The 27,624-nt window shown below is 40.2% G+C and overlaps 2 protein-coding genes across 3 annotated transcripts in view; both read left to right on the top strand.

The window, feature by feature from the left end:
• SYTL5 (synaptotagmin like 5) overlaps window positions 1–27,624 on the top strand; it is a 303,237-nt gene that overhangs the window by 177,830 nt on the left and 97,783 nt on the right. The window lies entirely within an intron of this gene.
• Window positions 7,472–8,054, top strand: LOC116150754 (histone H2A-Bbd type 1). The gene has a single exon (XM_031445498.2). It carries the CDS (start codon window positions 7,660–7,662, stop codon window positions 8,020–8,022), a length of 363 nt encoding a protein of 120 aa, XP_031301358.1. The 5' UTR covers window positions 7,472–7,659; the 3' UTR covers window positions 8,023–8,054.

The raw sequence follows: 27,624 nt of genomic DNA, 5'->3' as shown, positions 1-27,624 counted from the left end.
TGTTAACAGCTTTATGAAATCAGAGTTTTCATCAGACTTTTAAAATTTCTTACCCAGTTTAGTTCAGTGCTATAGTTTGAAATTTATCAGAAACCAGCAAATCTCCTTGAAGAGAAAGCATTTTGCAAAAGCATCAGAATAAAACAATAACTGTCTATAAATGACAAAAGACTTAAAAGCGTGGTTAAGCACTTAGTTACACTGTAGTCGATAAGGAAACCTGGTTACAATAACCATAATTATGACTGACAACATTTCAGACATACCGTATTTTTAGGGATTCCATGTAATTTCTAGAATATCCATATTAATAATATTTTTTCATACAGTATAACCTAGGAAGATTTATTATTCATTTGACAGTACTTCCCATGTCATGTAACGTACCAAATGAAACTTACTAGTTTAAAATCTCTTTGGGATGTTTCAGGGGCCCTCTAAAGCATCCCAGATTTAGCTGGAGGTCAAAAGAATTCTGATTAAAATTTGGTATTTGGGAAGCTTGTTAAAAATTTCCAAACACTTGGTCAGATAAAAGTATAGGTTACTGTGAAACAGTACTTATTCATAAACAATAAAAATATTTCAAGGGTAAATACAGAACAGGTCACTTAAGGGATAAAAGAAATTTTACAATCTGTTACTAAAAGCAGATTAACATTTTAAGAAAACTTCATTCTCTCAACAGAGACAAAGAGAACCAAATCTAGTCTTGTACCAGCTTACTTTTAAGATTTATTTAATCAACTACATTTATTTTAAACTTAGCCAATCCAGACCATGTACAAAACTCTTTTCTTAGGGTTCCTCTTTCACAAACCTTCCACAACTTTCTGTATCCATCTTATTTTGTCCCTTATTTTCTTTTCTATTCAGAAGCAACCAGCTTTAGGAAAAAAGTCACTGTTTTTCACTCTTAACGAAATATAATTCCATTTCTTATACATTATTTTACTGAAAACATTCATCTTACTTTCCTAGCATACTGAAATGTTTCCCTTAGTAGTAGGGAATATTTCAGGGTGGCACCAAACATACATTAATATTTCTAAATATCTTTAGTTTCTCTGTAAGAGGAAGTCAGTATTCAGCAATTAATGTTTATCTTACTTTATCTGAAAATGACCTAGCTATTTAATAAACGTTCATCATTTAACTTAATTTAGCACAATTCTAAAACTTTAAGTTACCAAATATCTGGGGCGATCATTTGAATAGACATTCCTGAAATAATCATTCCTACAGAGTTTACCCAAAGGCTCTTTCTCACTTGCAAGAATATTATATCAAGTTATTTTTCTTGCTGACAAATTTGTAACAGATATGACAAGGTCTTATTGGACTTCTATTAAACCTAAATACAGTAGAAGTTTTATGCTTACCATTAATGAATCTAAAGACATGTCTATATTAATCAAACCAATAGGCTTAAACTAGCTTCAAATACCAGGTATCGATTCAGTACTGAATATTTTTTTAGATCACGGGAACTTGATTTTCATTCTGGCCAGTTTTTTTTTTTTTTCTGAGTATTTATATAAGCATTTGATTTTTTTTAAAGCCAATTAAATAGAGCTCTTTTACAAATTAACTTTGGCAATGCCACGTTATCTACAGCACACATATAGGTACGTACAAACACAGAGACCTCATAGTTCCCATTTCAAAATTTTAGCCATGAGTCATGTACAACAATGTAAGACTCATCAGTTATAAGAGGTTGGATTCAAAATTGGGTTTCTGGCAGATAGAACAAATCGAAGTTGCCTGTGTAGATAGCTAAACATTTTTACTAACTTCCATGGAAGACATTTAAGATGTCTATTTATTTCCAAATTACTCCCTTTCTCAAAATTTGCATTCCAGAGGTCATAACAGCAGTTGAGTCATTGGTACTGGGACAGAAGTTTAGAAGTTAGAAGTTAGAAAGTCCACTAGTTGAGACCGCACTGTCAGTTGTACCTAAGGCTCTTGGGTGGCAGTTGTTACACCGGTCTTTAAAATGGCTAAGAGCCCTGGGCCCTGTCAGTCATGACCTTCCTCATTATGGGATTTCATAAAGTCTTGTATATATGGTATTTCTTCCAACTTACCTTTTCTCTGGCAAAACAGATCTAACTGGAGAATGGTTTAGTAATTTAACAACCCATTTTCAGGCCAGTGTTCCCTAGAGCCTAAAGTGTACATTACTCAAGCAGTGTTACAGTAAAATGCCATCTTTTCCATAGTCATAGGCTCACAGCCATATTTTCCCTGTTTGTTTAAGACACGCCCCAAAGGGCTTTCCTTAGGGACAGATGAGTATTTCCTATATCTAGAAGTTTAAGAACAACCAGACACAAGAGTGCAAACAAACCCCAATACCAAGAACACAAACAAAGTATGACATGACTAAACACAAAACTGAAGCAAATGAACCGATTCACAGATCAGGTGAAGTCCAACCACTGTTTCCACTCTCCAACAGGGTACCCCACTTAAAATACAAAACAAATTGGCTTCTTCTAGAGAAAAAGCTCCAAATGGAGAGGAATAGTTCCTGGCTGTACACACCAGAGCGACTCACCCTACTATATGGAGCCCGTCGGCCCCCAAATGTCGATTCCTTGCTCCAGCTGCCAAGCGCTGGGGCAGCAGGTGCCACGTCAGGGAATTTTGAGGGGAAGGTCCTCAGGATAAGTGGTCCTGGCAGCTGCTAGGACCTCACCTGAAAATTCCCCAAACGGGGCAGGCTAGCCATGAGCAGCAAGGCTCCTGGCTGGCTTCGCCAAAATTGTTGCCGAGTCCAAACTTGTTCTGCTCACAGCACGACAGGCCAATAAATTGGGAGACCAGGTGTTGGGGCAAAGAATAGCGACTTTATTCTGAAAGCCCGCAGACTGAGAGGATGGCAGACTAATGCCTTGGAGAACCATCCTCCTCTAGTCAGAATACAAGCTCCTTTTATACAAAAAAACAAGGGAGGGGGTGTGGTTGGTTGTTGCAAACTTCTTGCTGCAGGCATTCTTTGTTCTTGCAGCCGCCCACATGGGCCAGGTCATGGTGTCCCTGTAAACTTCCAACAAAACAAGGGTTATTCTCTATTACAGAGCCAGGGCTACATCTGCAAGCCATTCAGTCCTCACTCTGGTTTCCTCTCTGCTCCCCTCTGCCTGGTGACAGCCTCTCTCTGCCTCCTCCCACCACGGATGGAAGCTGGGAGCTGGCTTAGCCTTTGGTGGCTTCACAGGAGTGTCCTGAGAGTAACAGTGTCAGGGTTGTGCTTAGAGCTTGTTGGAGTAGGTGCTTGTATAAATCCAAGAAACCTTGCTTGACACCTAGTGCCCATTCCACCAAATGTCTGTAGAAACCTCGTTGTCAGGATGTCCACCCCACATGTTTGTGTTGGTTCTAAGAGCCGCGAAGCCCTCCGGGCCTCAGCCACGTTCCGCTCTTCCTCTTCTGTGTGTCTGAGCAGCAGGCAGGCCTGTCCCCGGCAACTGCAGGTGGAGAGTCGCCTGGACCTGGTCACATGGTGACACCAGCAGTGCCACCCCATCCCCGAAGTGGAGCATCTGTGTGTCCAGGCCATGGTTTCCCGTCTTCCAGTGTCCTTCAGCCCCGTGGCGTGCCCCCAGGGTGGGCGGTGCCAGGGAGCCAGTCATTACACTCAGACCCTGACGTGTGGGTTCAACAGCTGTCTGATTACTGAAAGCTGTTTGTTTTGGCTGATAGCTGTGGCTTGTTTTAGCGCAAAACGTCGTCTCCTAAATACCTCTCCAGAAGTCACACCAGAGGAATTCATTAAAGGGCAGGGAAGTCAGTAGGTGGATGGACCGTGTCGGGTGAGCAGGTCTGTGTGCTCGGCTGGTCGCCTTACCGTCCATGCCATAGTCAGCACTCCTGGTCCCTGTGACACCTGCATGGAGCCAGGATCCCTGGGCTCTTCCAGACTCTGTCTGACATCCAGGTTTGGAGGTTGAGCTTCCTGACCTTGTGATGGCGGAGTCACAGGGACATGGGAGAACCAGGCAGAGCTATACCGCCATCCCTTTACGGATCAGACTTCAGCCGTGCCTGTGGATTTCACAGGAGACACGGGACCAAGGCCAGCATGTCATCACTGTAAATGTGACACCCTGCCAACCCCCCTCCTCCATGTGCCCAGGAACCTCCACTCAGGAGAGGAAGGCGGCAGAGGGGGAGAATCCCTGCCCTTGGGAAAGCACGAGCTGCACCAGTTTAGGCATTTTGTGCATTTCTGAAAGGTGGGAGGGGGCAGCTGAGGAAGATTTGTTCTAACCTCGGCCCTAAGCGGAGGACACCACTGATGACCGTGCCCTGTTGGGAGTGAGCAGGGACAGGCTGGGGAGGCTGTGGCTGCCAAACCAGGTCTGTGATCAGAAGCAGTGTCAGGGCAGCCCAGGGTCAGAGACGGGTCATCATGGCAGAAAACATCACATATGAAAAGAGGCAAGCTCAGGGTTTGAGCTTGAGGGGAACTTGCAGAGTGATATTGGCTTGGGGGATGGCGTAGATACAAGGCCTGGAAACTAGGCTGGCCTCTTACTGAGAACAACTTTTGAGAACAGAGGTATTTTGAGGGCCCAGGCTCCCTTGGTTCCTAAATCTGACAGATCCTGTCAGAAGGCATCAGACAGATACCACCTGACTCTTTAGAAAGGGCTTTTGGAGCCTCAAAATAGAATTCAAGGAAGAGGAATCTATCCGTGAACATCAATATGTAATTTCCCTAGAGAGCAAATGACAAAGTGGCCACTTACGGACCTAATCTAGGGAGCTAATGGGATAATTAAGTCTACAATGATGTTTCTAAAGGAAAATGAATTACCTGCCAACATTTAAGAATCAAGAACTTTTTACCTGAAAACCTCAATTACTGGTTTCTTTTGTGAAATCATGATGTCTGGGCATACATGGTTATAGTCAGATGAAGATGACTAGCTGCTTGTACCATTAACACTGGGCCTCTCTGGTTTGCCGTGGTCCTCACCCTTCCCTGTTGAATCTCATGTGTGACCTCCTTCACTCATTTAGGGTAGATAACTGCTGTGTGATGATATTTGAGTTCATTATTCCCATTGGAATTTACTTCTAAAACCACAGTTGTCTGAAACACGGAATCTCATTCAGTGAATTGGTACAGCATGGTGCTCCTAAATCGTCTTGGGCACAGGGCCAGTATTTTCTGTTATTGTACAAATTCATTGTAAACTGACATATGGTCTTATTTTACATGACTAGTATGAAGCTTCCATATGACACTTCACTCAAGTTCAACAACATTTGGATTAATAGATACCCTGTTCAACAAGATGACTCGACTCACTTAAGTGTTCAGGCAAAGCCAGATTGCTATCAAGGTCACTAAATGCTAACTCTTGATTTCCGTACTTCTTGTAGCCGACCAGTAACAAATAATTTAGTGACCGTCAGTCCACACATCATGGTAGAATGGCATTGAAGAGTGAATTTATTTTATTTTATTCTTTTAGGAGTATGGTTTCAAATCTAAGGAAAGGTAATGAACAGGCCCGGCATTTGGTGTTTCATTGAGTGTTTCTCCTTTAGAATCCTTCATGAGCTCAAGAGATTGGTCTCTTTTAATTAGGGTTCTGGAATCGCTGTGGGGAAAATACCTCAACCTCTGTGAAAGCGAAGTCTGACTAGAGGAAACCAGAGGAAACCAGTTTGCAGCTGGGAGACAGACAGATAACTGTGGCTCTGAGATATTTGGGTTCTGAGATGTAGGATGAAAAGAATATACCTACTCCACTGTGGAAGAGAGAGTTTTTATGACACGAAGGGACAAAACAGTGAAAGAGGAGGGAGGGAAGTGGGTTCTAGGGTTCTGGTCTCCCCTAAGTGTAGTTTACTTGGGGCACGTCAGCTTCTCTGGCTATAAAATGAGGCCGTTGGACTGAATTATTTCAGAGGTCTGCTTAAGGTGTACAATTACCAGTCTGTGATCTTTTCCTAAGAAATTTTCTCTACTGACAGTGGCTGAAGGAGGCACAAAGAATTAGTTGGGGTCTCTATTTTACAGCTGAGGCCACTGTGGCCCAGGGATGCTAATCAGCTCTCCCAAGGTCACATGGCACGTGGGTGGCACAGTCGGGAAGGGAGCCCAGCCCTGCTGCCTGTTGTTGAGGCTCCTCGTCTACTATATCCTGAGAAACGGGTGCTCTCGAGGTAGGAAGGGTTTAATGATCTCTGGGAAAAAGAAGCCAAACTCTTTAATATAGAGGTGTTGATTTCTTAAAATAGTTGTGAATTGGTTTCTGGGAGAATATATGTTGTTTAAATGTAGCTTAAAGTCCCATAATTCAGCTTTGTTATTTTCAGGGAAATTGAGGAATATTCAATTTATATGAGCAATTTATCTAGATATGCCAATCAGGTAGAGCTCCATTAATTGAAGAGATTTTATATTTTAATATATTAATATCATTCAGAGGTAGGAAAACGTTACACACTCACACAGTCAGAGGTGAAGGCATATCTCAGTTACAGACACATGGGCATATGGGCACAGAAAAAGAGAGATTATAGCTTCAATTCTACAGTTTTAGTTGTGAGTCAAGTATAAACACTGAAAGAGAAAAACTCACTGGTCCAAATATCAAAGAACTATTCTCTTCCAGAAGGTATGATTTGAATAAACAAATTGACAAAGAGTAGAAAACCAGATTCTCTGTTTTCTCTTACTTAGAGGAGACCAGATCTCTGTGGACCCGTTTATAGAGATCTCCAGGTGGTCAGATCCTAAAACCAAATTCTCATCCATTTCTGCCAGCAGTGGTGGTAATTTATCAGTTATAAATGAACAACAGAATAGAACCACAAAATTAGTATGGAGGAAAATTAAAAAATTAAAATTAGAAAAACAAAATCATGAAGATCCTATTGATACTCTGGAATCATCTAGAAGAAACAAGACAAGACACTCCTGGGTTTTAACTGAGAATGAGGCACACTTTTATGTCTTTGGAGTTTATCTAGCTCTGACAGGAGTCTACTGAACATATCACCGTGACCACCAAAACAGTTATAAAGTTATTTGTAAACGGAGAAAATCATGATATTCATCCAGATATGAAATGTAAATGTGTTAAAAGAATCTATTGACATCGAGGGAATTGGCAGATAGTGTATTCAAAAGATAACCCAAAGGAGAAACATAGAGATATTGAAAAAGGATATGTAAATGTGTAAATGGAAGCACAGTTGGTTTTGTTTCAATATGAGAGGGGAGACAGACGGACCTCTACTGGGCAAGGCATTCAGTGTATCTGTAGATGACCACCAATTTACAAAGGGATGTAAAACAGTGCAAAGACATTGCAAAGCTGGGATCAGATAACCTGAAGTACTGTCCTATACACAGGGCAATGTTTCCATTGAAACATTCTTTTTTTTTTTTTTTAAAGCTAGACTCTTAAAGTCGCCTTAAAAAGAGGTTCCTATCACAGACATTTGTAGGCCTGTCCTGATCAGGGCCCAGTGGGCACCCATGACATCACAAAGGCGGGTCCCTGGCCAATAAGAGGCTGGCGCGCAGGGAGGCGGCGGGCAGAAAGAAGTACACTGCCATCTCCAGAGGCCAGGCCAGCGGGACAGTCGGGCTGGGCGAGGGGGTGGGCAGAACCCAACACAATCATGTCTCGGGAAAGAAACCGCTGGTCCTGGTCCTCCCACCGTCGTAGGCTGCACTCCCTCTCCCGCTCCAACAGAGCCGAGCTGCAGTTCCCCGTGAGCCGCCTGGACCGCCTCCTGAGACTGAGTCCCTATGCCCAGCGCCTGAGCTCTTCCACCCCCATCTTCCTGGCTGGCATCCTCGAGTACCTGGCAGCCCACATCCTGGACCTGGCGGGCGTGGAGGCCCGCAGCAGCCACGATGTGCGCATCACCCCCGAGCACGTGCAGAGGGCGCTGGACAACCACGAGTACCTCAGCCGCCTCTTCCAGCCGGGTGCCTTCCCTCGGGTCTCCGCGATGCCCGTGCCCGAGGACAGGTTGTGATGCCCACGTCCCAGGGCCCAGCCAGGCCTCAGTAGCAGCCTCAACTCACCTCCAAACTACCCACAGATGAGGGAGGCCTGGACTTCTGCTGTCAGCACAGCTATTAAAGCGTTTAAACCATTGGCTCTGTTTCTGTCTCCTTTCCGCTTATCGTTCTCAGTTGAGGCGTCTGGGACATCCAGGAGGGGCTGCATCGTGGGGGTTGGGGATGGAAGGTGTGGTCGGGGTGGGATGCTGGAATCCATGATTTCAGGGAGCGGTTTCCAATGGTGACGGTGCAGGGAGTGGTCCTGGTGGGAGGAGCTGGCCGAGGTTGTGGGGGGAGAGGACGTCCTCAGTGGCTCTGAGGGAGTGCAGGCTTATGGGGCCGGGAGGTGGGCGGGGGCTCCCAGGCACGTTGAATTTCCCAGAGTGATGGTGGTAACGGGGGAGGGGCTGAAAACTGTGACCCGCCGAGGTGCTGAAGGCTTTATTCATGATGGGGACCGTCTAGAAGTGGGAGGTGATGACAGCGGGGGGTGGGTGCAGAGGGTGATGGAGCAGTTGGCATGGACCTGGTGGGACAGGGCTTGTACATGAAGATGGAGGAGTGACGGGGAAACCATAAAGAAATACACATAGAGGGGATTATGGCCCTGTTGTTTTCGTATTTATTCCCTGCCTCATCCCAAAAAGGGACTTGAGGCAGGGATTATTGGCTAGTGCTGTGGTACTCTCTGTGGAATACATCCTTCTGTCCTCTCCTGTGCACACTGGTAAATTAAATAGCAATATCTCAAGCTACTCTCTGGTCTAAGGCATGCAATTCAAGTAGTTCTCAATGATTACTGTTCCTGAACTTATTTATGAATGTATCCCATTATAAACGCAATTATAAATCTCATTCTCAGAAGAAACACCTAACCTGTCTATGATCATTTATATCATAGAGTCACAGGTTTTCAGTGGCTGAATACATGTTTTAAGATTTAAAAAAAAGATATATATATATATATATATATATAAAAAGATTCTATATAAATTCTGTCCCAAGTGATAGACTCAAAAGCACACAATTCTTTTTGTTTTCCTTAAAAGTTGTTTTATTATAAGCAGCCATATATGGATGTGTCTCACTTATTTTTTTAAAAATTTTTTTGGTGGGGAGAGGTAATTAGGTTTATTTATTTATTTTTAGCGGACGTACTGGGGATTGAACCCAGCACCTCGTGCATGCTAAGCATGCACTCTACCACTTGAACTATACCCTCCCCATTAAAGCACACAAAGTTTTTATAAACACTGATATGCTGTGTTAAGGTAAAAACAACAAAAAAAGTTACATCAAGTGTTGTAGAAAACTAAGTCCCCTCCTGTTAGTGTCACCATGTCACATTTTCTCTTGTTCATCATATGCTCAAGGGCCCTCTCTGCTGCCCCCTGGCCTGTCATAAAGGACTGATCAGAGGCTGCCCAGCCAGCTGCAGCAGTGAGATCACTGGTCCTGGGTTCGCCATCCCAGTTCACCACTTTCTGACCACGTGATCTTGAATATTCATCTATTTCCGTGAGCAGTGGTTTCCTCACGTGTAAAACAAAGATAATAAAAGTTCCTCCCCTTTGGGGTTTGCCCTGAGACTCCATCAGCGTGTGCCTGTGAACACGGAGCCTGGCACAGGGCCCCCTTCACAGACACTGCACACGTCTCCCTGCCCGGGTACCACATGCTTAGGCGCGCTTCCCCAAAGTGCCACCGGGCCTGCTTCTCACGTGACTGCTGGGTGCCTGGGCCCCTGGCTGTGAAAACCATGGCCTGCTGAACCTTGTTGGGGAGACAGAGGGTGCCATGCAGAGGAAGAAGCCAGGGCTACATCTGCAAACCGTTCAGTCCTCACTCTGGTTTCCTCTCTGCTCTCCTCTGCCTGGTGACAGCCTCTCTCTGCCTCCTCCCACCACGGATGGAAGCTGGGAGCTGGCTTAGCCTTTGGTGGCTTCACAGAAGTGTCCTGAGAGTAACAGTGTCAGGGTTGTGCTTAGAGCTCGTTGGAGTAGGTGCTTGTATAAATCCAAGAAACCTTGCTTGACACCTAGTGCCCATTCCACCAAATGTCTGTAGAAACCTCGTTGTCAGGATGTCCACCCCACACGTTTGTGTTGGTTCTAAGAGCCGCGAAGCCCTCCGGGCCTCAGCCACATTCCGCTCTTCCTCTTCTGTGCGTCTGAGTAGCAGGTAGGCCCCTCCCCGGCAACCGCAGGTGGAGAGTCACAGGGATCTGGTTTTCTATAAGTGTGGTTTACTTGAGGCGCATCAATTTCTGTGGCTATAAAATGAGTAGGTTGGATTCAGTTATTTCAGAGGTCTGCTTGAGGAGTCTAATTATCAGTCTATGATCTTTTCCTAAGGAAAGTTCTCTACTGAAAATGGGTGAGTGGGGCACAGAAGACGGGGAGTGTTTTTTAGGGTCTCCATTTTATAACTGAGGTCCAGAGATGGTAATCAACTCTCCCAGGTCACAGCAGGGAGAAGAGCCCAGCCCTCTTATCTGTTGTTAAGGCTCTTTCTTTGACTATATAATGAGAAATGGGCCTTGAGATAGAGAGTGTTTGGTGTTCCCCTCTGCGAAAAAAAGCTAAATTCTTCTGTACAGATCTTAGGGGCTCTTTGATTTCCAGGAAAGCATTCTCAAGAACTTTCACTTGCATTTTATTTGGGAAATTCTAATGGATTAAAGTATAAGGATTGGTTTCATAGTATAGGTCTTGGTACCTTGCAAACCTAGGTCTTGCTCCACTGTATATTGTTTTCAAGTGTGTCATGAACATTCTGCTTCTTGAAATTTGGACTCTGTCCACTGACATGGTTTTAAAGATGATTATGTGATGACATCAGAAACCTGTGTCCAAAGAGCCTATTCTTTTGTTTTAATTGAAGTATAGTCAGTTTACAATGTTGTGTCAATTTCTGGTTACAGCATAATGTTACAGTCATACATGTACATACATATTATTCCTTTTCATATTCTTTTCAAGAGCCTATTGTTTGAAGTACCTGTCCTTTTCCTGGGAATTCTGACAGTCCTTCTTGAAAACAAGATCTCAGTCCTGTAGCTGGTGGTAAGGCCTTGTGGGAACCATCAAAGTTAAATAAACAGTCTAGAGAAGGTGGACACTTACAATAACTGTGGTTAATTTATTACTCATAATAGTAAAAAATCTTGTGGGAGGGTATAACAAAAATGATGCAAATGAAGGTGAAATTTTTTTTTCTGTGGTTTACTAAAGAAGATAACGAAGCCAATTTAATAAATGGGTTTTGGACAAAAAACATCTATTAACATAGTGATTAAGACTACTTTAGAGAAAGTCTGGATTAGGTCCTGAACATCTGTATTTTAATAAAACTCTAGTGGTAAGTTTGATATTTATCCTCAGTTTGAAAGCACAGGCCTAGAAGTTGTTAGATGCAAATTGAAATATTAAGATTGCAATTAGACCTTCAAAAATAAGAACTGAAGTTATACCTGATAACATTATAATGTTATTACCTAATATCAGGGAAAGGTCCACCAGGACTCTGGTAAATAGAAGCATATAGTGAGCAGTGAGGGGGCTGACAAATCTCCAGGAACTTCCTACACGTGACAACATTTCTAAAATATTTACATTAATAATATTTTCCCTGTTCACATTTAACCTAGGGAAGGCTGCTTACCTCATCTGATAATTTTTTCCTGTGCAAATCATAGTGATATATCAAGTATATCTAGTCATTCTGCCACTTCTCTTTTTATAACGTGACAGAATCCTCCAGGGCCTTCTGGGAAATCTCAAGAGTTTTCAGTGCAAAATACATATTGAAGTATTATTTTATTTTATTTTTCATTTAGGATTCTGTTGGTGGAAGGCAACAATAAAGGTGCCTGGACATTTGAATAGTTGAGATAGGTTTATGGAAAAAAAGAAATAAATAGAAACAAGCCCTAAGATGCCCAGTTGTTGGACAGTTTAGACAAAAACTTTAAAACAGTTATTCTAAGGTTGAGGAACTAAAGGAGAGTATGTTCAGTGAATGAAAGGGAAATATGATCTTAATGAATGAACAGATAGAGAATTTCAGCAGATAAATGGAAAGTATAAATAACCAAAAGAAAATTTTGGAACTTACAATAACCAAAATAAAAACACACTCTAGATGGGCTCAGCATCAGCTTGGAGATGGCTGGAGAAAGAGTCAGTGACCTTGAAGACATTACTAGGAATTATCAAATTTGAAAAACAGAACAAAACATACATCCTTGAGACTTTTTCAAAGTGTTGTATTGGCTTCTGCTTTATAGCTCTTTGAATATAAGGAAGTAATAACTCTCTTGGTACTTTAAGCTAGGCTCATCTTTTTAAAAATTCTCCGGGACCCCGTAGGGCCCCTACAGCTAAAAAAGAGGCCTGCTATGATAATATAAATGAATAATCATCTTGGGGAAATAATCACCCAAATTTTTCACTTACCCCAACTTAAGACATGGTGTAGGAAAAGCACTAAGAAGACTACTCATTATCTAATGTTCAACTGGGCAGCCACATTCTGTTACACAATTATCTTCTATAAGTTATACATACACAGTGCAGTGTCATGGTTAGACACGTGAACTGTGGTGCTGGGGTGCTTGGATTTAGCTTTTGGTGATACCATTTACAAATTGGGTAACTGTGGGCAAAATTCTTACTTTGCTCATCTGTATTACGGAGATAATAATAGTTGATACCTAAGAAGTTTTGGAAATTATGGAAGAAGATACATGTAGAGCACTGGGAATAATACCTGGTACGTATGTGTTGGTTGTTATCATTAGATATATTTCCCCAGATCCTTTAATAATAGTTTTTCAGAAATAAAATATTAAAAGAATGAACCACCTTTAAAACATGGATTTTTAAAGTATCATATCAAAAATCTTCCTAAATGTGCTTTAGAGATTACAACAGCTGTTGCCTTTCCCCTGCTGATCAGCAAAGGCATTACTTTTTGAAAGTGGAGATACTGCCTGCTTCTTTGGAATAGCTGTCCACCACAGATAAACAGTACTCTGCTACTGGGTGTGTTCGATATGTAAATAGATTGTGGAAACACAAGAGGCTGGTTTTTCAAGTTTCTGCTCCTAGTATTCCATGAGGGTCAAGTCATCCAGCATTCTACAGTTTGTATGTCTGAACGAAAAGTGAGCCTACAAAAATGGTCTAGCCATCAGATTGAGGTAAGAATGATGTGTTTAGGGGTCTTTGCTATGACATCTGCTTTCTTGATTTTTGTATTTTTGTGTGTTTGTGGGGTGCACTTTGCTTGTAAGGAAATAGAAGACTCCTTTCACCATTTGACAAGGGATTTTACAATAAAAGGAAAAAGAAGGGAAATATATACAGAAGGGATATTTGAGCCTCCGGCTGCTGTATAAGTTTGATGGATTGAGGAGGGAAGTAGAGATATCTTCTTGTTACTAGCACTTAACTTAATCTGCAAATTGAAACATTGCCCTAGATCTTATTGAACAATGAATGTCTCCAGGAACAAATATGTATCCTAGTGACATAAAGAACATACATAGTATTTCTGCCAGAAATACTGTGTCACTTTGCCAAAAACCTGTCATACCTCTATGCATGAAATAGCAGGCCTTTTGCTCTGGATTTTCTTCATCTGTTAGAAAACTCAGATTTTATTTAGCATTCTTGAATTGTTTGTTGCAGTCAGTCCTTTTCTTGATATGGTTAAATATCTAATGTGGATACGTGTTTAGTAGAAGGATTGCTAAAGTTTGGAAGCCCTGGAATAATTTCAGTATGAATATTATGTTTTTAACACCACAGGAAGATGAGATATTGACTGTGAATATATAGTACACTAGAGATAGGGATCAGGTTTTTTAAATTACCTTTTTAATATAGATTTTTAAATTAGAAGTGAAAAATGCCATTTTGCAACCTAGCATATCAAACTGTATATTTAAGAACAAAGGAGGTATCTGTTTAAAGTGTACCTCCTTTGATGTATACCTTCAGAGTTGTGAGTAGAAAGTATTACTTATATGTGATAATGTATTTAAAATACTACTTAAATCTTGGCCTCCTTAAAATATCTTTTAAGTATAGGAATTGAGTGTTTAATTTTTTCACTTCATGATAAATTGTTTATATGTGGTTTAGACAACAGCTTAAACACAAGACTTTTATCATTTAAACCCCATGGCTTAAGTGCATGAAGACATTAAATTGGACTCTGGTGAAATTCTTAAACAGATCCTACCATCCCTGAGTGGATATATACACATACACACATATACATATATATTTACACAGGAGCAACTAATATCAGGGAAACAGATGAGGGAAAAGGTGAGAACATGTATTTTTGTTGTCAAAGCATGTTTATTCTATATACTTATGATCTTCTGAAATGCTCTGGCCAGCCCAAGTTTGGGAATTAGCTGTGTCATCATTCAATTTATTCAGGTTAAATAAAGTCTTCTAACAGGTTCAGGAAATAAAATAATAAAATAATTATCTCTCCTTCTTTGTGTCCTGGAGGTACACGTGATACTTTTGTTGAAACTATTTTGTTATAATCATTTAGTATGTTACAAAAAGGAAAAGGAAATACAGCTTTAATATGTGAAATGAGCAGTTTGTTTTACCTAAACTTTATTATACAGTGGCTATCTTGCCATCATATGTAAACAGTCAGCTGTAGTACTTTCTATTTCGAATTTACTTGTAACTGTGTTTTTGTACATCCCACATATTTTGCTTGTGTATGTGCTTTCACAGTCACACAGTCGCCTCCACACACATGCACGTCTTTTGGATGATTTCACAGGACTTTTCAGCTTCTCTTGAACTTCATTCCATTCCTGGCCATGTCTTTTCTGTGGGTAGTATCATCATTTCCCTTGACTTCTGTTTCCTTCCCATGCTTTCCCCCACATCTTCCATCATGCCTAGCCCATGGAATTCTGATTCTACTGAAGACAGCAGTAATAAAGCAGGTGGGCCCCCTTGCTTCCATCACTTGTCGAGTTGGTAACTGTTGTGGCTACCTTAAGTTCTTGAAGATCATGTGGAAGTCATACAGAGCTCTAAGAGGTACAAAATCTGATAAATATATTGTGTGTTAGGATAGTAAGTTCACTTGATCTGGTTACTCTCTCTTTTCATCAAAAATACATCTCTAAGAGATGGTTCATAAAATCTCCCCCCCGCCTTACTACCCACTTTCTCTCTTAAAATCCCACTTTCTTTAAATTGCCCTATGACATGACATCCACCTCCATCACTTGACTGGCACTGTACTTCCAAGGGTCACTTGTGGTGCTTTGAGGAAATCTAATTACATTCATTCATTTATCCATTCAGTAAATATTTATGGAGTGATAGCTATGCATGGGCACTACTAGGCACTGAAGTTACAGTAGGGAACACTTAGGTCTGCCTTTATGCATCTCCAGTCTAGTTAGGAAAGATGTTAATTTACCCAAATAATTTATTACAATTGTGATAAGTGCTGTGAAGGATACCTTTTCAAATCCTCCTTTCATTTGACTCCTTTGCTTTATTGACATTCATGATCACTTCCTACTTCTTGAATTTTCTCCATCTTTGTTATTGATTTCTATCTATTCAACTACTTTTCTACCATGTTCCCTCTTCTTTTCTCTTCCATAAGTGATGGAAGAATGATAAATAGTTTTCCCTTTAAACTTGTGAAATACGTTGATATGTCACGGAATCAAAATATCAGTATCCAAATTTCTGAAGGTTACAAAAGCAGACTTAGCTATTCTCTGTATTCTAGAAATCTCTTTCTTTAACTAGCATATGCTTATAACATCTCAGGTTGCAGGGGACCTTAGGAACTCTATTCCTCACAATTTATAGGATCACTGGCCAGAGTATGTAATTTTGCTAACACACAGTATTCACTTTGGATGAGGATTTTTTTCTCCATGTTAAAAAAAGACAGATAATACTTAGAATATTCCAAGGGTGGTTCTACATGCTTTAAATTGTTTAACTCATTTAATCTTCAAAAGAACTCCATGAGATACCATCGTCATCATCATCATCACCCTGTTTACTTAAGAATAAACTTAGGAGCATAGAGGTTATGCATAATTAACGAGTTATTGAACCAGGCTTCAAACCCAGGCAACCCAGGACCAGAACCTATATTCTCAGCCATTGAGCTCAGTCATCTCAGGACCTCTGTGCTCTGGCATCTGGTGTAAGAGGGCAGCCTATGGGGTCCTGGGCAGCTGTTAAATGTTGCAGTTCCTTGACAAGTACTATTAAATATTTGATAGTTTTTCATAATATATAAAAATAAGATTTACACAAAGTATTCCAATATCTGTTCAAGAGGAGTCTGACTTTTCTCACCCATGATTCTGTATGTGAGCATCAACGTTTTCAAAGAGTGATGCTCTCTTCCCTAGACAGTATATTACACTGTAAATTGGCAGCTACTTTTCGTTGTCCTTCATGGTTGCTTTTGCCACAGAGATATTCTCTTGATTGTGTGTTAGCTTCCATCTTTGTTTTGCTACTATTTCGAAAGTTCAGGGCTCAATTTTTAGAGTTGCCACTTTATTTCTGTTTCCTTTTTAAAAAAATAATTCCAACTACTTCTTGTTCATTTAAACATTCTCTCACCTTAGTAAAAAAAAAAAAAGTTTCTTGAAGCATTATCAGCTACAAAAAATAATTTAATAGGCTTTTACTTCATTTTCTTCTTCACTGAATAAAAACATTAAAATCAGACTTACTGTCACTGAACCCGTTAATAACCTTATTCATTTCCAAGTAGGCACAGTACCATTTGTAACTCTTGTTAAAGTTTAATTTAGCAATTTCCAGTCCTTGTAACAGTTGACTTATCCAGGCTAATTTGATTTAATCTTTCTAACCAAATGCCAGGAAATACTCTATGCCTACATTATGAACACATCCAATTCATTTAAGGATTTGTGGTTCATGTAAATAGACTTCAGTGGCATTTTCATTTTGGTGTCGTGCAGTCAGAAAATATTTCCAGCAGTCAGGACTTGGAGGGAAATTAAGATAATGAAAAATATATATTTCATTTTAAAGCAAGCAAAAGCCTTAAATCCAAACAGTATAATGTTAAAAAAAAATCATTTAACATTAACAGTGTATTCTAAGAATGGAAGTGGTAGATTTTACCAGAAAATATAGTTGAGATGGGATGGGAGGTAAGGGTGTGTACGTGGATAAATCATATCTGGAATCTAGCCATCAAATAATGATGTTCCAAGGTTCAGAAATAGACTTTAAACATACTTTTATCTGGATTATAAAAACTAAAGTTCAGCAACAGCCCACTTGGTAAACACAGCCCAAGAGAGATCATATGAAATATATTTATTCAAGTATCAGAGTATAGACAAATCCATTAATACACCTGTCCAAGATCTATGTATGGAGAACAATAGTTTTCAGTCTCCTAGTGTGAAATTAATTAAAATTAGCATACGATTTAAAAGCATGAAATTAATTTTGTTTTAATCAAGTGATATGATATCAAGGATGGATTTTCAAAGTAGTAAGGGCCTAATACAAAGTAGGCATTTTTTCCCTCAACTTTCAACAAATAATGGTGTTTTCATAGCTGTCTGTGGATAGAAACAAATGGATAATTTTTGCGTTTGTATTTTGGCCTGAACTAGATATGTGTTAGAACACATTTTGTGACAAAGAATCAGTACCCTCTGACTGAGAGACCAGCTCAGGGGAAAGAAATAACTACAAGGAAGTCCAGTCAGTGATGTGAGGGGGGAAAAGGCTGGGATGTTCTGTTTGCAGTAGCCTTGCTCAGGGAGGAAGAATTGAACCCACTTCAAATCACTCAAAGCTGTCGTCTAATTTTGTTGGCAATTACTGAGTTTGAGCTCTAAACACAGGAAGGTTATTTCTGAATCGGATATACACAACAAACCAAATGGCTATTGATTTTCTTTCAAGTGAATTCCTGTTTGACTCTCTCATTGTTCTTGTGAGTAAGTGTTACATGTTTGGCTTTATACTTCAACACAATAGGATATTACTAAATATTCAGCATCACTCAGATCTACAGAGTATGTTCCTGAACAATAAAGATAAAATCCAGTGGTAATATTTGATTGATTATAGCGGGAAAACTATTGAACCTGGGTCAGCAAACATCAAACGTGTGTCCAATTACTGCTACCAATAATAGTAGTAACTGTTCATCCTTTCTGAGGGTTTCCTACAACCTAAGGACTATTCACATGCTTTCCATGTAACGAAGATCATTTCTTGGTTCAATCCCGTCTCTAGGATCCCATGTCTAACAAATTTCAGAGCCTAGATTTGAACCAGAGTTACCCTGGTTGAGTTAAGTTCTAAAGGAATTTCCTTGGGATATTTTATCCTGCTGCCCCAATTTTTACCTTTCTCCCTGGTTCACAGGCTCACCTAATCCATGCCATTATCTATAAAGCTGTCACTGATGTGGTCCTGTCCCCAGTGTCTCATTGATTGGCATCCTCTCTGTGACCTTCTGTCCAGGTGGTTGGAGGTGGGAGTCTGCACTGATCGTTACTCAAGGCTCTTAGATCCACTGGCCCCTCACACTTGCCATTCCCGCAACCATTGCCAACCACTCCCCCTCCCAGCTGAGCTCCTCAGTCCATCCCTGCAGGAGCCCTGGTAGCATCAGGCCTTTCCTAACCTCACCTCTCTCTACCCTCTCCACACCCTGACCGCTGCTGGAGCTTCCATTTCCTTTCTCAGTCAGGGGAGGCTGCCCCAGTATCGTACCCTGCATTCTCTCTTCACCGTCTGATCATAAAACCCCATGTTCAGATCTCCAAGCTTTGTTCTTGGTAGAGAGAACACTTAGTTTGAGGAACATCAGAAGAAAAAGAAAACGTATCGAGAATTACCTCACTGTCTTGTTTCCCGAACTATCTGTGGTAAAGAACCAGTTTGTTTTTAATTTCCCAAGCCACCTCAAAGTAATACTTTTGTAAAATTCACTGTGCAGTGACATGAGTCCACTGATGACACACTCCTTTGTCATGTCAATGTCGAATTCCTATAAACATTTTGAAATGCTCTCCATTTTGCAGATATCTGGCCTCAGACCAATAACCAACAGTTTACTGATGAGCACCAGTCTGTGAACCACATTTAGCATAGCTTTGCCACAGAGACAACCTTTCTTGGGAAAAAAAGGAACAAAGGATCTGTGTTTACTGCAGTCCATCTTCCATTTTGCAGATGTGCCTGTGTGTCCATCTTTGTACCGTTCTTTAGTATACAAATGTGTACCCTGAAAGAGCAAGACTGTTGGACATTGGTGTAAGGTTGACCAAAACAAATTGTATATATATATGTATGTGTGTGCGTATACAGTTACATTTGTGTGTTACGTTATATATTATATTGTTGTCAGTGTATAAATGTGTGTGTGTGTATACGGATACATCTGTGTGTTATGTTATATATTATATTGTTGTATATGTATATATGTGTGTGTAAATGTATATATTTCATTCTCCGGTGCAGTATAAAGTTCACAAACACAGGCACTAGAGGAAGGCTGCCTTGGTTTGAATCTTAACTCCACCACTTACGAGCTGCGTGGCATTGAGCAAGTTATGTATTCTCTCTCTGCCTTATTTTCCCTATCTGTAATATGGGAAGAGTAACACTAACTCACAGGGTTGGTGTGAGGATTGAATGAGTTACTGTGTATAAACCAACACCTTAGAACAGTGTCTGGGGCTTGTATGTAAGTGCTGTATGAGTGTTCACTGTCATTATTACCATGAGCCAGAAGGAAAAGGAGTTAAGGCAGATAATAATCATGGAGCAGGGAATAGTCAATCTGATATAATACAGCATGGATAATGGAACAGGCATGGTTAGTTAGGATGTGGATAATGTGAAATATGTAATGATTTCTTTTTGGCTTTGTGTTTGCTGTCTGAGGAATTCCATCACTTCACGTGGAACAAGAGTGTGTGACAGGAACTGTGGTAGACATTTTGCATTATCAGTTCCTTTTGATCCCCACAGAAACCCCATGAGAAGGGTATTATTTTTATCTCTACAAAAGAAGAAACTGAGGTTCAGAGAGGTTGAGGTAGCTTTGCTTCTCTAACACAGTAAGTAGCAAAGGTGGGATTTGAACTCAGCTTCCTGACTCCAAAACCTGGAGTCCTTGCAGTTTTTTACTTGAGATGTTCATTGGAAAACCATGAGAAGTTTTAAAAAAAAATGCAAAGTCTTGCCCGTAACTAGAAATTGTTTAGTTTGATTTAAAAAAAAGCAGCTTTATCGAGATATAATTCACGTACCATATAATCCACCCATTTGGAGCATATAGTTCAGTAGTATATTCACAAGTTAAACACCATCACCACAATCTAATTTTAGGTTTTCATCCTGGGGGTTGGCCTGGCAATAGAGTCCCTGAAGTCTTCACTGCAGGGCCAGGAGACCCTGTAAGAATTTTTTTTTTCCCTGTAAGGGTTCTCGAATGGACTTCAGATGGTTTGTGAACCTTTTCTAGGGTCCACAGCTTTCCTTATCTTCTTTAAAGGGATAAAAAACAGCTCAGGTAGTATGAAGAAACTCTTAACCAGTGTGTTCTCAAACTTGAGGGTATACACAAATCACTGGGGGCTCTTGTTAAATTCAGATTTAGTTGGTCTGGGGTGGGGTCCGACTGACTTTGATGAATTTTGATGACAGGAATACTATCAGTGGACCCCAATTAAGTGAGATGTTATCTGTCCCCCAATCCTATTCTCATTAGCAGATATGTGTTGCCAGCCACCACCACCCCCAAACTGTACCTACTCAATCATTATTATATTCTGAATTTTGTCAAGAAAATATTTGTGGACATTTGTTTTCTCTTTTTATATAAGTAGCTACAAAATAGCCATGATTTTGCCTCTTGTAACAAAAAGCCTGACATTTACTGGCAGGCCCTCAGTAGAAAAAGGTTGCCAATGCCAAGTGTAGACCATGGTGTAAGGCCCCCTCTGGGGAGCATAAATGTTGTTCATCTTACTCTCTACAGCCCTTGCTGCATTTGTCAGAGGTGGGGTTAGCAATCAGACTGATAGGAATCCTAAGTCCGAGGGGCCACAAGTTGGCTGCCCTCCTCCCCCCTCCCTCCTGGCTCAGAAGAGAGGTCTGGGCAGGTGAGAGGCAACTTCAGGTTTTCTTTAAAAACACATCTTCCTGGGTTGCAAGCTATTTGCCTGAGTAGCATGGGTGGGTTTCCACAAAGGATCTAGTGTCTTCTCAGCTAGGTCCTGTCAATAAGATTCTGGAAGCAGGTTTCCTTAGGAGTAACTTGCAATGCATCTAGAGAGCTTGGGTAATTGGAATTGGATGACAGCTGAACTTATGGGTAAAATAGGACATCTTCTTAACACCAACTTTAAAGCTGCTTAACACTTAAGGGGTGTGTTCAGAGCTCTGAATTTGCAAGAGCTTATTTGACCATGCATTTTAAAGGTATGACGACATTCCTGCTTCTTTTTTTTTTTTTTTTAACATTTTTTATTGATTTATAATCATTTTACAATGTTGTGTCAAATTCCAGCGTAGAGCACAACTTTTCAGTTATACGTGAACATATGTATATTCGTTGTCACATTTTTTTCTCTGTGAGCTACCACAAGATCTTGTATATATTTCCCTGTGCTATACAGTGTAATCTTGTTTATCTATTCTACATTTTGAACTCCCAGTCTACCCCTTCCCACCCCCTGCCCCCTTGGCAACCACAAGTTTGTATTCTATGTCTATGAGTCTGTTTCTATTTTGTATTTATGTTTTGTTTGTTTAGATTCCACATATGAGCAATCTCATATGGTATTTTTCTTTCTCTTTCTGGCTTACTTCACTTTTTTTTTATAGGTATAGCAGTTTATAAATATGAAGACATTCCTGCTTATTTTCCAACGGTAGCTCACTTTGCCTCCAGTGAAAAGGATATGCACTGCACTCATACTAGAACATAGATGACTGTTCGAAATTCTCCAGGCTTCAAATGCTCTCCTATACCGTAACCTCCACTGTAGAGCTTCCTCTCAGATGTCGTTTTTGAACTATTCTTTCCTTTGGTCTTGGTCAGTGACAATTTTAGATCTCCTAACTGATGGCTGATTTTCAGGCTTTCTGTCTACCTTTTTTTTTTTTTTTTTTGATGCAAGAGGTTGTCCATTCTCAGCACCCACCCCAAATAATCCCTGTTATCACAAGGCCCCATAACCGTGGTCAGATTTTAGTACACTCTGGGGGGAACAAGTACAAAGTATGACCTTGAAAGAATTAGATTATACACTGAAATAATGGTAAGGTTTACTACTTTATATTATTAGAAACTAGGATAAGGCCAAAGAAGATGTGATAGTACACTGGACTGGGCAAACTTATCATATGGTGCATTTTCCAGGGTTTCTGGAAAGGATTTAGTGTGGTACCCAGAAACTCTGGAAATCATGCAACTGGAGGTGTTTATAACAGTTTGATTGGTTAATTGAAATGTGAACTTAATGGTGGCCTACATTGACTCTGAGTGATGTACTTGACTCCCAATCCATTAGACTCAACTGCATCTTTCACTCTGTTGATTTTCCCCTCTCCCCAGTCTCTTTCATCAGCTCATTTGTTCCTTTGTCTCTTCTTTAAAAATAATTGTTCCTCATGTTCCTATCCCTGGCCCTCTTCTCTTCCTGTGTACTCTCACTTGCATAATTTCAGCCACCATATGGGTACCAGTGATTCTCAGTTAAATGCCTCTAGTGTAGGCTTCTCTGATAAACTCAGTTCCATATTCCAAATGCCCTTTGGGACAGGTCTTGGTTGCTGTTTGCTTCATAAGCACCTGGGACCTCAACATGTCCAAATTTTAAGTATTTTTTTTCTCTCAATCTTTTTTGTCTTGTTTCCTCTATCTCTGTTAATAGTATTACCATCAACATTCCTAGACTTTACCCCCATCCTATTGAATCAGGATATATGGAGATGGAACCTTAGGAATCTATTTTTGCACATGCCCAATAGGTTATTCTTATGGACACTAAAATTCAAGAATCTTTCAGTCCGCCATGCTGGAAACCTCAGAGTCACTCTCTTCCCTCTTCCTTACCACCCACATCTAGTTAGGAACTGGACCATATTGAGATCATCCCCACTATCTGAAAAATGTTCCTTAGTTCCTTTCCCACTACCACAGCTTTAGTCTCTGCCAGGCACTCCTGCACGAGCCTCCTCGTCATCTACATAAACTCTACCCTCTCATACAATCGCTCAGTACTGATGTCTTTCAAAACACAAATGTAAAATAGAAATCTCACTGTGCTATTCCTTGGCCTAAAAGCATTCAACAGTTTGGTGGCATGGGAGTAGTTTTCAGACTTTTTAAGGTCACAGAACTCTTTCTTCAAATAAAATCCTGCCAGGAAATCCAACTTATAGAACAGATAAAAGCAAGAGGTGCTCCGTTTGAAGCAGGGGTTGGCGCCACAAACTTGGCCATGCAACCTGCCTTGCTGAGTTTCCTAAGAAACCATTCCCAAAGGCACAGTTTGGAAAACACTGGGTAGATTCCAGGTGCTTTATTTGGGTACCAAATTCCTTCCTGGCTAGCATTCTCCTTCTTCGCACCTCTTCACCATTAACTCAGACCCTAGACCTGAAATTATTCGCTATTCCCTGGACTAGTCACGTGTATTTGTGACTTTTTGTGTTTACTCTTCACATCCTAGAATGACCACTTTCCTCTTTCTAATTTTCTTTGTGTTCTCAAAACCAAGCTGGCATTTTTGACTGTGGTTTTTTTATGTTTATGTCTATCTCCACTATGAAATAGACAAGCTCTTTGGGGACAGAGACCATGCTTTCTTCATCTCTGTATCTCCTAGATCCAGCACAGTTTCTGACACATGCTTTTATACATGTTTATTGCATGAACCTTTGTATGGTCTGTAACCCATTCTATCTGATCTTTGGTTTTATTTTTTCCCTGACTTAACATGCCTTAATAAATTAGCATTACTTTAAAAATATATTTATTAACCACAAAGCTATATGACTCTACTACTGATTTTTCCCCCCCTGTTCAATAGTCAAGCGTGACAATCAGTGGATATATGCTTTGTGTATCATGGTATTTGAAGTTGAGCTCATATGGCTAGACTATATATTTTTTAAAACTTTTTTTTTGAGTTATAGTCATTTTACAATGTTGTGTCAAATTCCAGTGTAGAGCACAATTTTACAGTTATACATGAACATACATACATTCATTGTCACATTCTCTTTCGCTGTGAACCACCACAAGATCCTGTATATATTTCCCTGTGCTACACAGTACAATCTTGTTTATCTGTTCTACATTTTGACTATATTTTTGACAGCAATAACATTTGCTTTTTTAAAAACTGATTTTATAAGTAATGTGCATTCATTGTGGAAACATAGAAATGAAGACAATTATAAAGAAATTAAAATACAGCTGTAATATAACTACTGGGAGATAATATTTTGACTGATTTCCTCCCATTCTTTTTTCTATAATATTTAGGGGTATATGTATTTATTTCCTTTAGCACAATCGGAATCATACTGTATAAGTAGTTTATATCCCGATTTTTTTCCACTTACTTTCTTATTGTGAACCTTCCAGCATATTATCATATTTAAAGGAATCTTAGCATTATATAAAAATCTTACTACTATTAATAAAAATTGGGGGGGGTGGTGAATAGCTCAAGTGGCAGAGCGCATGTTTAGCATGCACAAGGTCCTAGGTTAAGTCCCTAGTACCTCCTCCAAAAATTAATCAATCAATCAAATAAATTACCTCCTCCTAAAAAAACAAAACAAAACAATAAATTTTTAAAAAATTGTGGAATTTCTAAGCAATTGCTGAGAAGTTTGTAAATTCTTAATAGAAAGTCTAGGAAGCTAGCGAGAGACCTTTGGGTATTTTGTGAATAGAAGGGAATGGAGGTATGTTTTTACTGATCTGTTTTAATGACATATTGCCAACTTCAGTGTAAGACCAGAAAGGATGGAGGGCTCTAAAATGTTTTGAGCATCTGTTACGTGCCAGATACTGTGCTAGGCACTTTGTATACATTAACTTATTTTAAGACTCACAGCAATCCAAGGAAGTGGATATTAATATTCCCATTTTACAGATGAATAAACCAAGACACAAAAACTTAGTGGAGCTTGTCCATGTTATTCTCTCAGGGAGTAGAATTAATCCAGTTAGTTTCCAAAGCCCCACGGTTTCTACAACGCCAACTCTGAGAGGGTACGCGGAGCCAGCCTTTGATTCTGAGGGCTTTGTATTAGCAGTGTTTACCCTGGAGAATATAATTCTTTTGGTGACCGCAGTTATGAATCCCTAAAATTACCCCCCTTTGTCTATTAGAATATACATTTTATTTTTTAAGGTAGAACATATGTGTATTTTTTCTGCAGTCTTGTTGATTGCCTAAGGTATCAACTGTCCCTCAGAAAGGTTTATGAATCCCTACTGCAAATAATGTGGCATCTACAAGTCTTGGAGACACCCTTCCAGGAATCTTTAGTTTTATTCATTAGGTCCTGCATTGAGAACAGTACCTTCTCTTGCTCTCTTACCCTTTTATGAGTCCCTGGAATCCAGGGAACCAGTTTTCTCCCAGTGCCCACCAGCACTGTTGATAATGTTTGTTTATAGAAGAGTTTCAAATAATTTCTCCTTCTGCTGACTGTGCTACCATTTTACGGTATTTTTAAATAAAAATATGTATCATAATTAAATAAAAATATGTATCATTTATGCATCTGTGTATGTAAATAATAATAACTCCTGTATTCCTTTATCAGCCAAGCATTTCAAGCCCTTCGTACTTCTCTTTGTATAGCTAAAAGTGTCTGCACTTGTACTGACCCAGTGACAATAAATAGGGAGTTATGGGACACGTGCAGTTTTTCCATTCCCACCAAGAACTGGAAGAATGCGTGACCCTTGATCTTCAAATTCCTGGTTACCACAAACTTACACATCCTGTATATTAGGAAGTGAGGTATGGTCAATTCAAGTGACCACACATTCTTGGTTACTCTCATTCCTTTGGAATCCAGTTCACCCCCTTCAGTCTGAGATAGCTTTAGTGATTTACTTGACAAATAAAACATGGCAGAAGTAATGTTCTGTGACCTCCAAAGGTCAGTCCTAAGATGTCTTGCAGTTTCTGCTTTGACCTCTTGGAACACTTGCTCTGAGGGAAGACAGTTGCCATGTAAAACCCTTGGCCACCCTGTGACCACCATCGGGGAGAAACTGCAGCTGCTCTGGTCAGCAGCCCTGGCCACGCCTTTCCAGCCTTCAGATAACTTTCAGCCCCATCTGCCCTCTGACTACAGCCTCATAAGAGACACCAAATAAGTGCCTCCCAGTTAAGCCCAGTCAACCCCCAGGCTGTAAAAGATAATGATAAGTTTTTGTTTTAAGGCATTGAATTTTGGGATGGTTTGTTACTGAGTGACAGATAACTGAAACATGGAAGAATGATTGTACATGTTGTATTTGGAAGTAATAAGCTTCACTTTCAAGGCAGGTTTCCAAGGAAATGCCAGTCACTGCTCTTCTTCCTACTATGTTTTGTGTGATGCGTCTTTCTCTTGTCCTCATATTCTCCCTGGTACATTTTTTTAAAATTAAATGAAACAGACTTTTTCTGTTTATTTTGCGTACATCTGCTCTAAAAATGGCAATATTTTATGAAATTCTGTAACACAGAATTATTGGAAGAGTGTTAACCTGTGGTGGGTTCTATTTAATAGAACGGTTAAGAAGGCATCCATGGTAAGGAGGCCACCATAATATCATGTCCAGTGGTTTCAGTGATACATTCCACTCTCAATCCGTTCCCACTGCAGTGGCTCCCACAGAGCTGGAATATTGTCCAACTTCATCTCAAGCATCTGCCCAGAGTTTAGTTTCTTTTCTCTGCTCTGTTTTGGCATAGAGCATCACCTCAGGCTTATCCAGCATTCCCTTCTGAGATGAGGTGCTGAATGTTTAAATTTTTATTTTAGGCATTCCTCTTCACATGTCTTATTTTTTATCTCATTCATTGAAAGTCTGAAACGAGTCTTATGAACCTAAAATCATGGTGTTGGCAGGACTGTATTTCTTCAGGAGGCTCCAGGGGAGAATCCATTTCCTTGCCTTTTCCAGCTTCTAGGAGCTGCGTGAACTCCTTGGCTCATGGCCCTGACCTCTATCACTCCAACCTCTGCTTCTTTCATCACACTTCCTTTTCTGACTTTAACTCTACTACCTCCCTCTTGAAAGGGCCCTTAAGATTACATTGGGCCCATCTGGATGATCCAGAGTAATTTCCCCATCTCAAGATCCTTGACTTAGTCACATCTGCAAACATTCTGGTGACTAAGACATGATTGTCTTTGGGGTCATTATTGAGCCTCCCACAGATCACCTAAGCTAGACTAAGAGGCATTTGTGGATACTTAGCCATTCGAAGATGAAGAGGGAAGGAGAAA

Source organism: Camelus dromedarius, chromosome X, assembly GCF_036321535.1.
Source record: "Camelus dromedarius isolate mCamDro1 chromosome X, mCamDro1.pat, whole genome shotgun sequence".
In the NCBI taxonomy this organism is placed as follows: domain Eukaryota; kingdom Metazoa; phylum Chordata; class Mammalia; order Artiodactyla; family Camelidae; genus Camelus; species Camelus dromedarius.
The sequence above is the reverse complement of the archived record's forward strand: the minus strand, read 5'-3'. Positions and strand labels throughout refer to the sequence as shown.

Bases quoted from the DNA above. Each gene is read 5' to 3' on its own strand.
- LOC116150754 (XM_031445498.2), top strand. From the start codon at position 7,660: ATGTCTCGGGAAAGAAACCGCTGGTCCTGGTCCTCCCACCGTCGTAGG.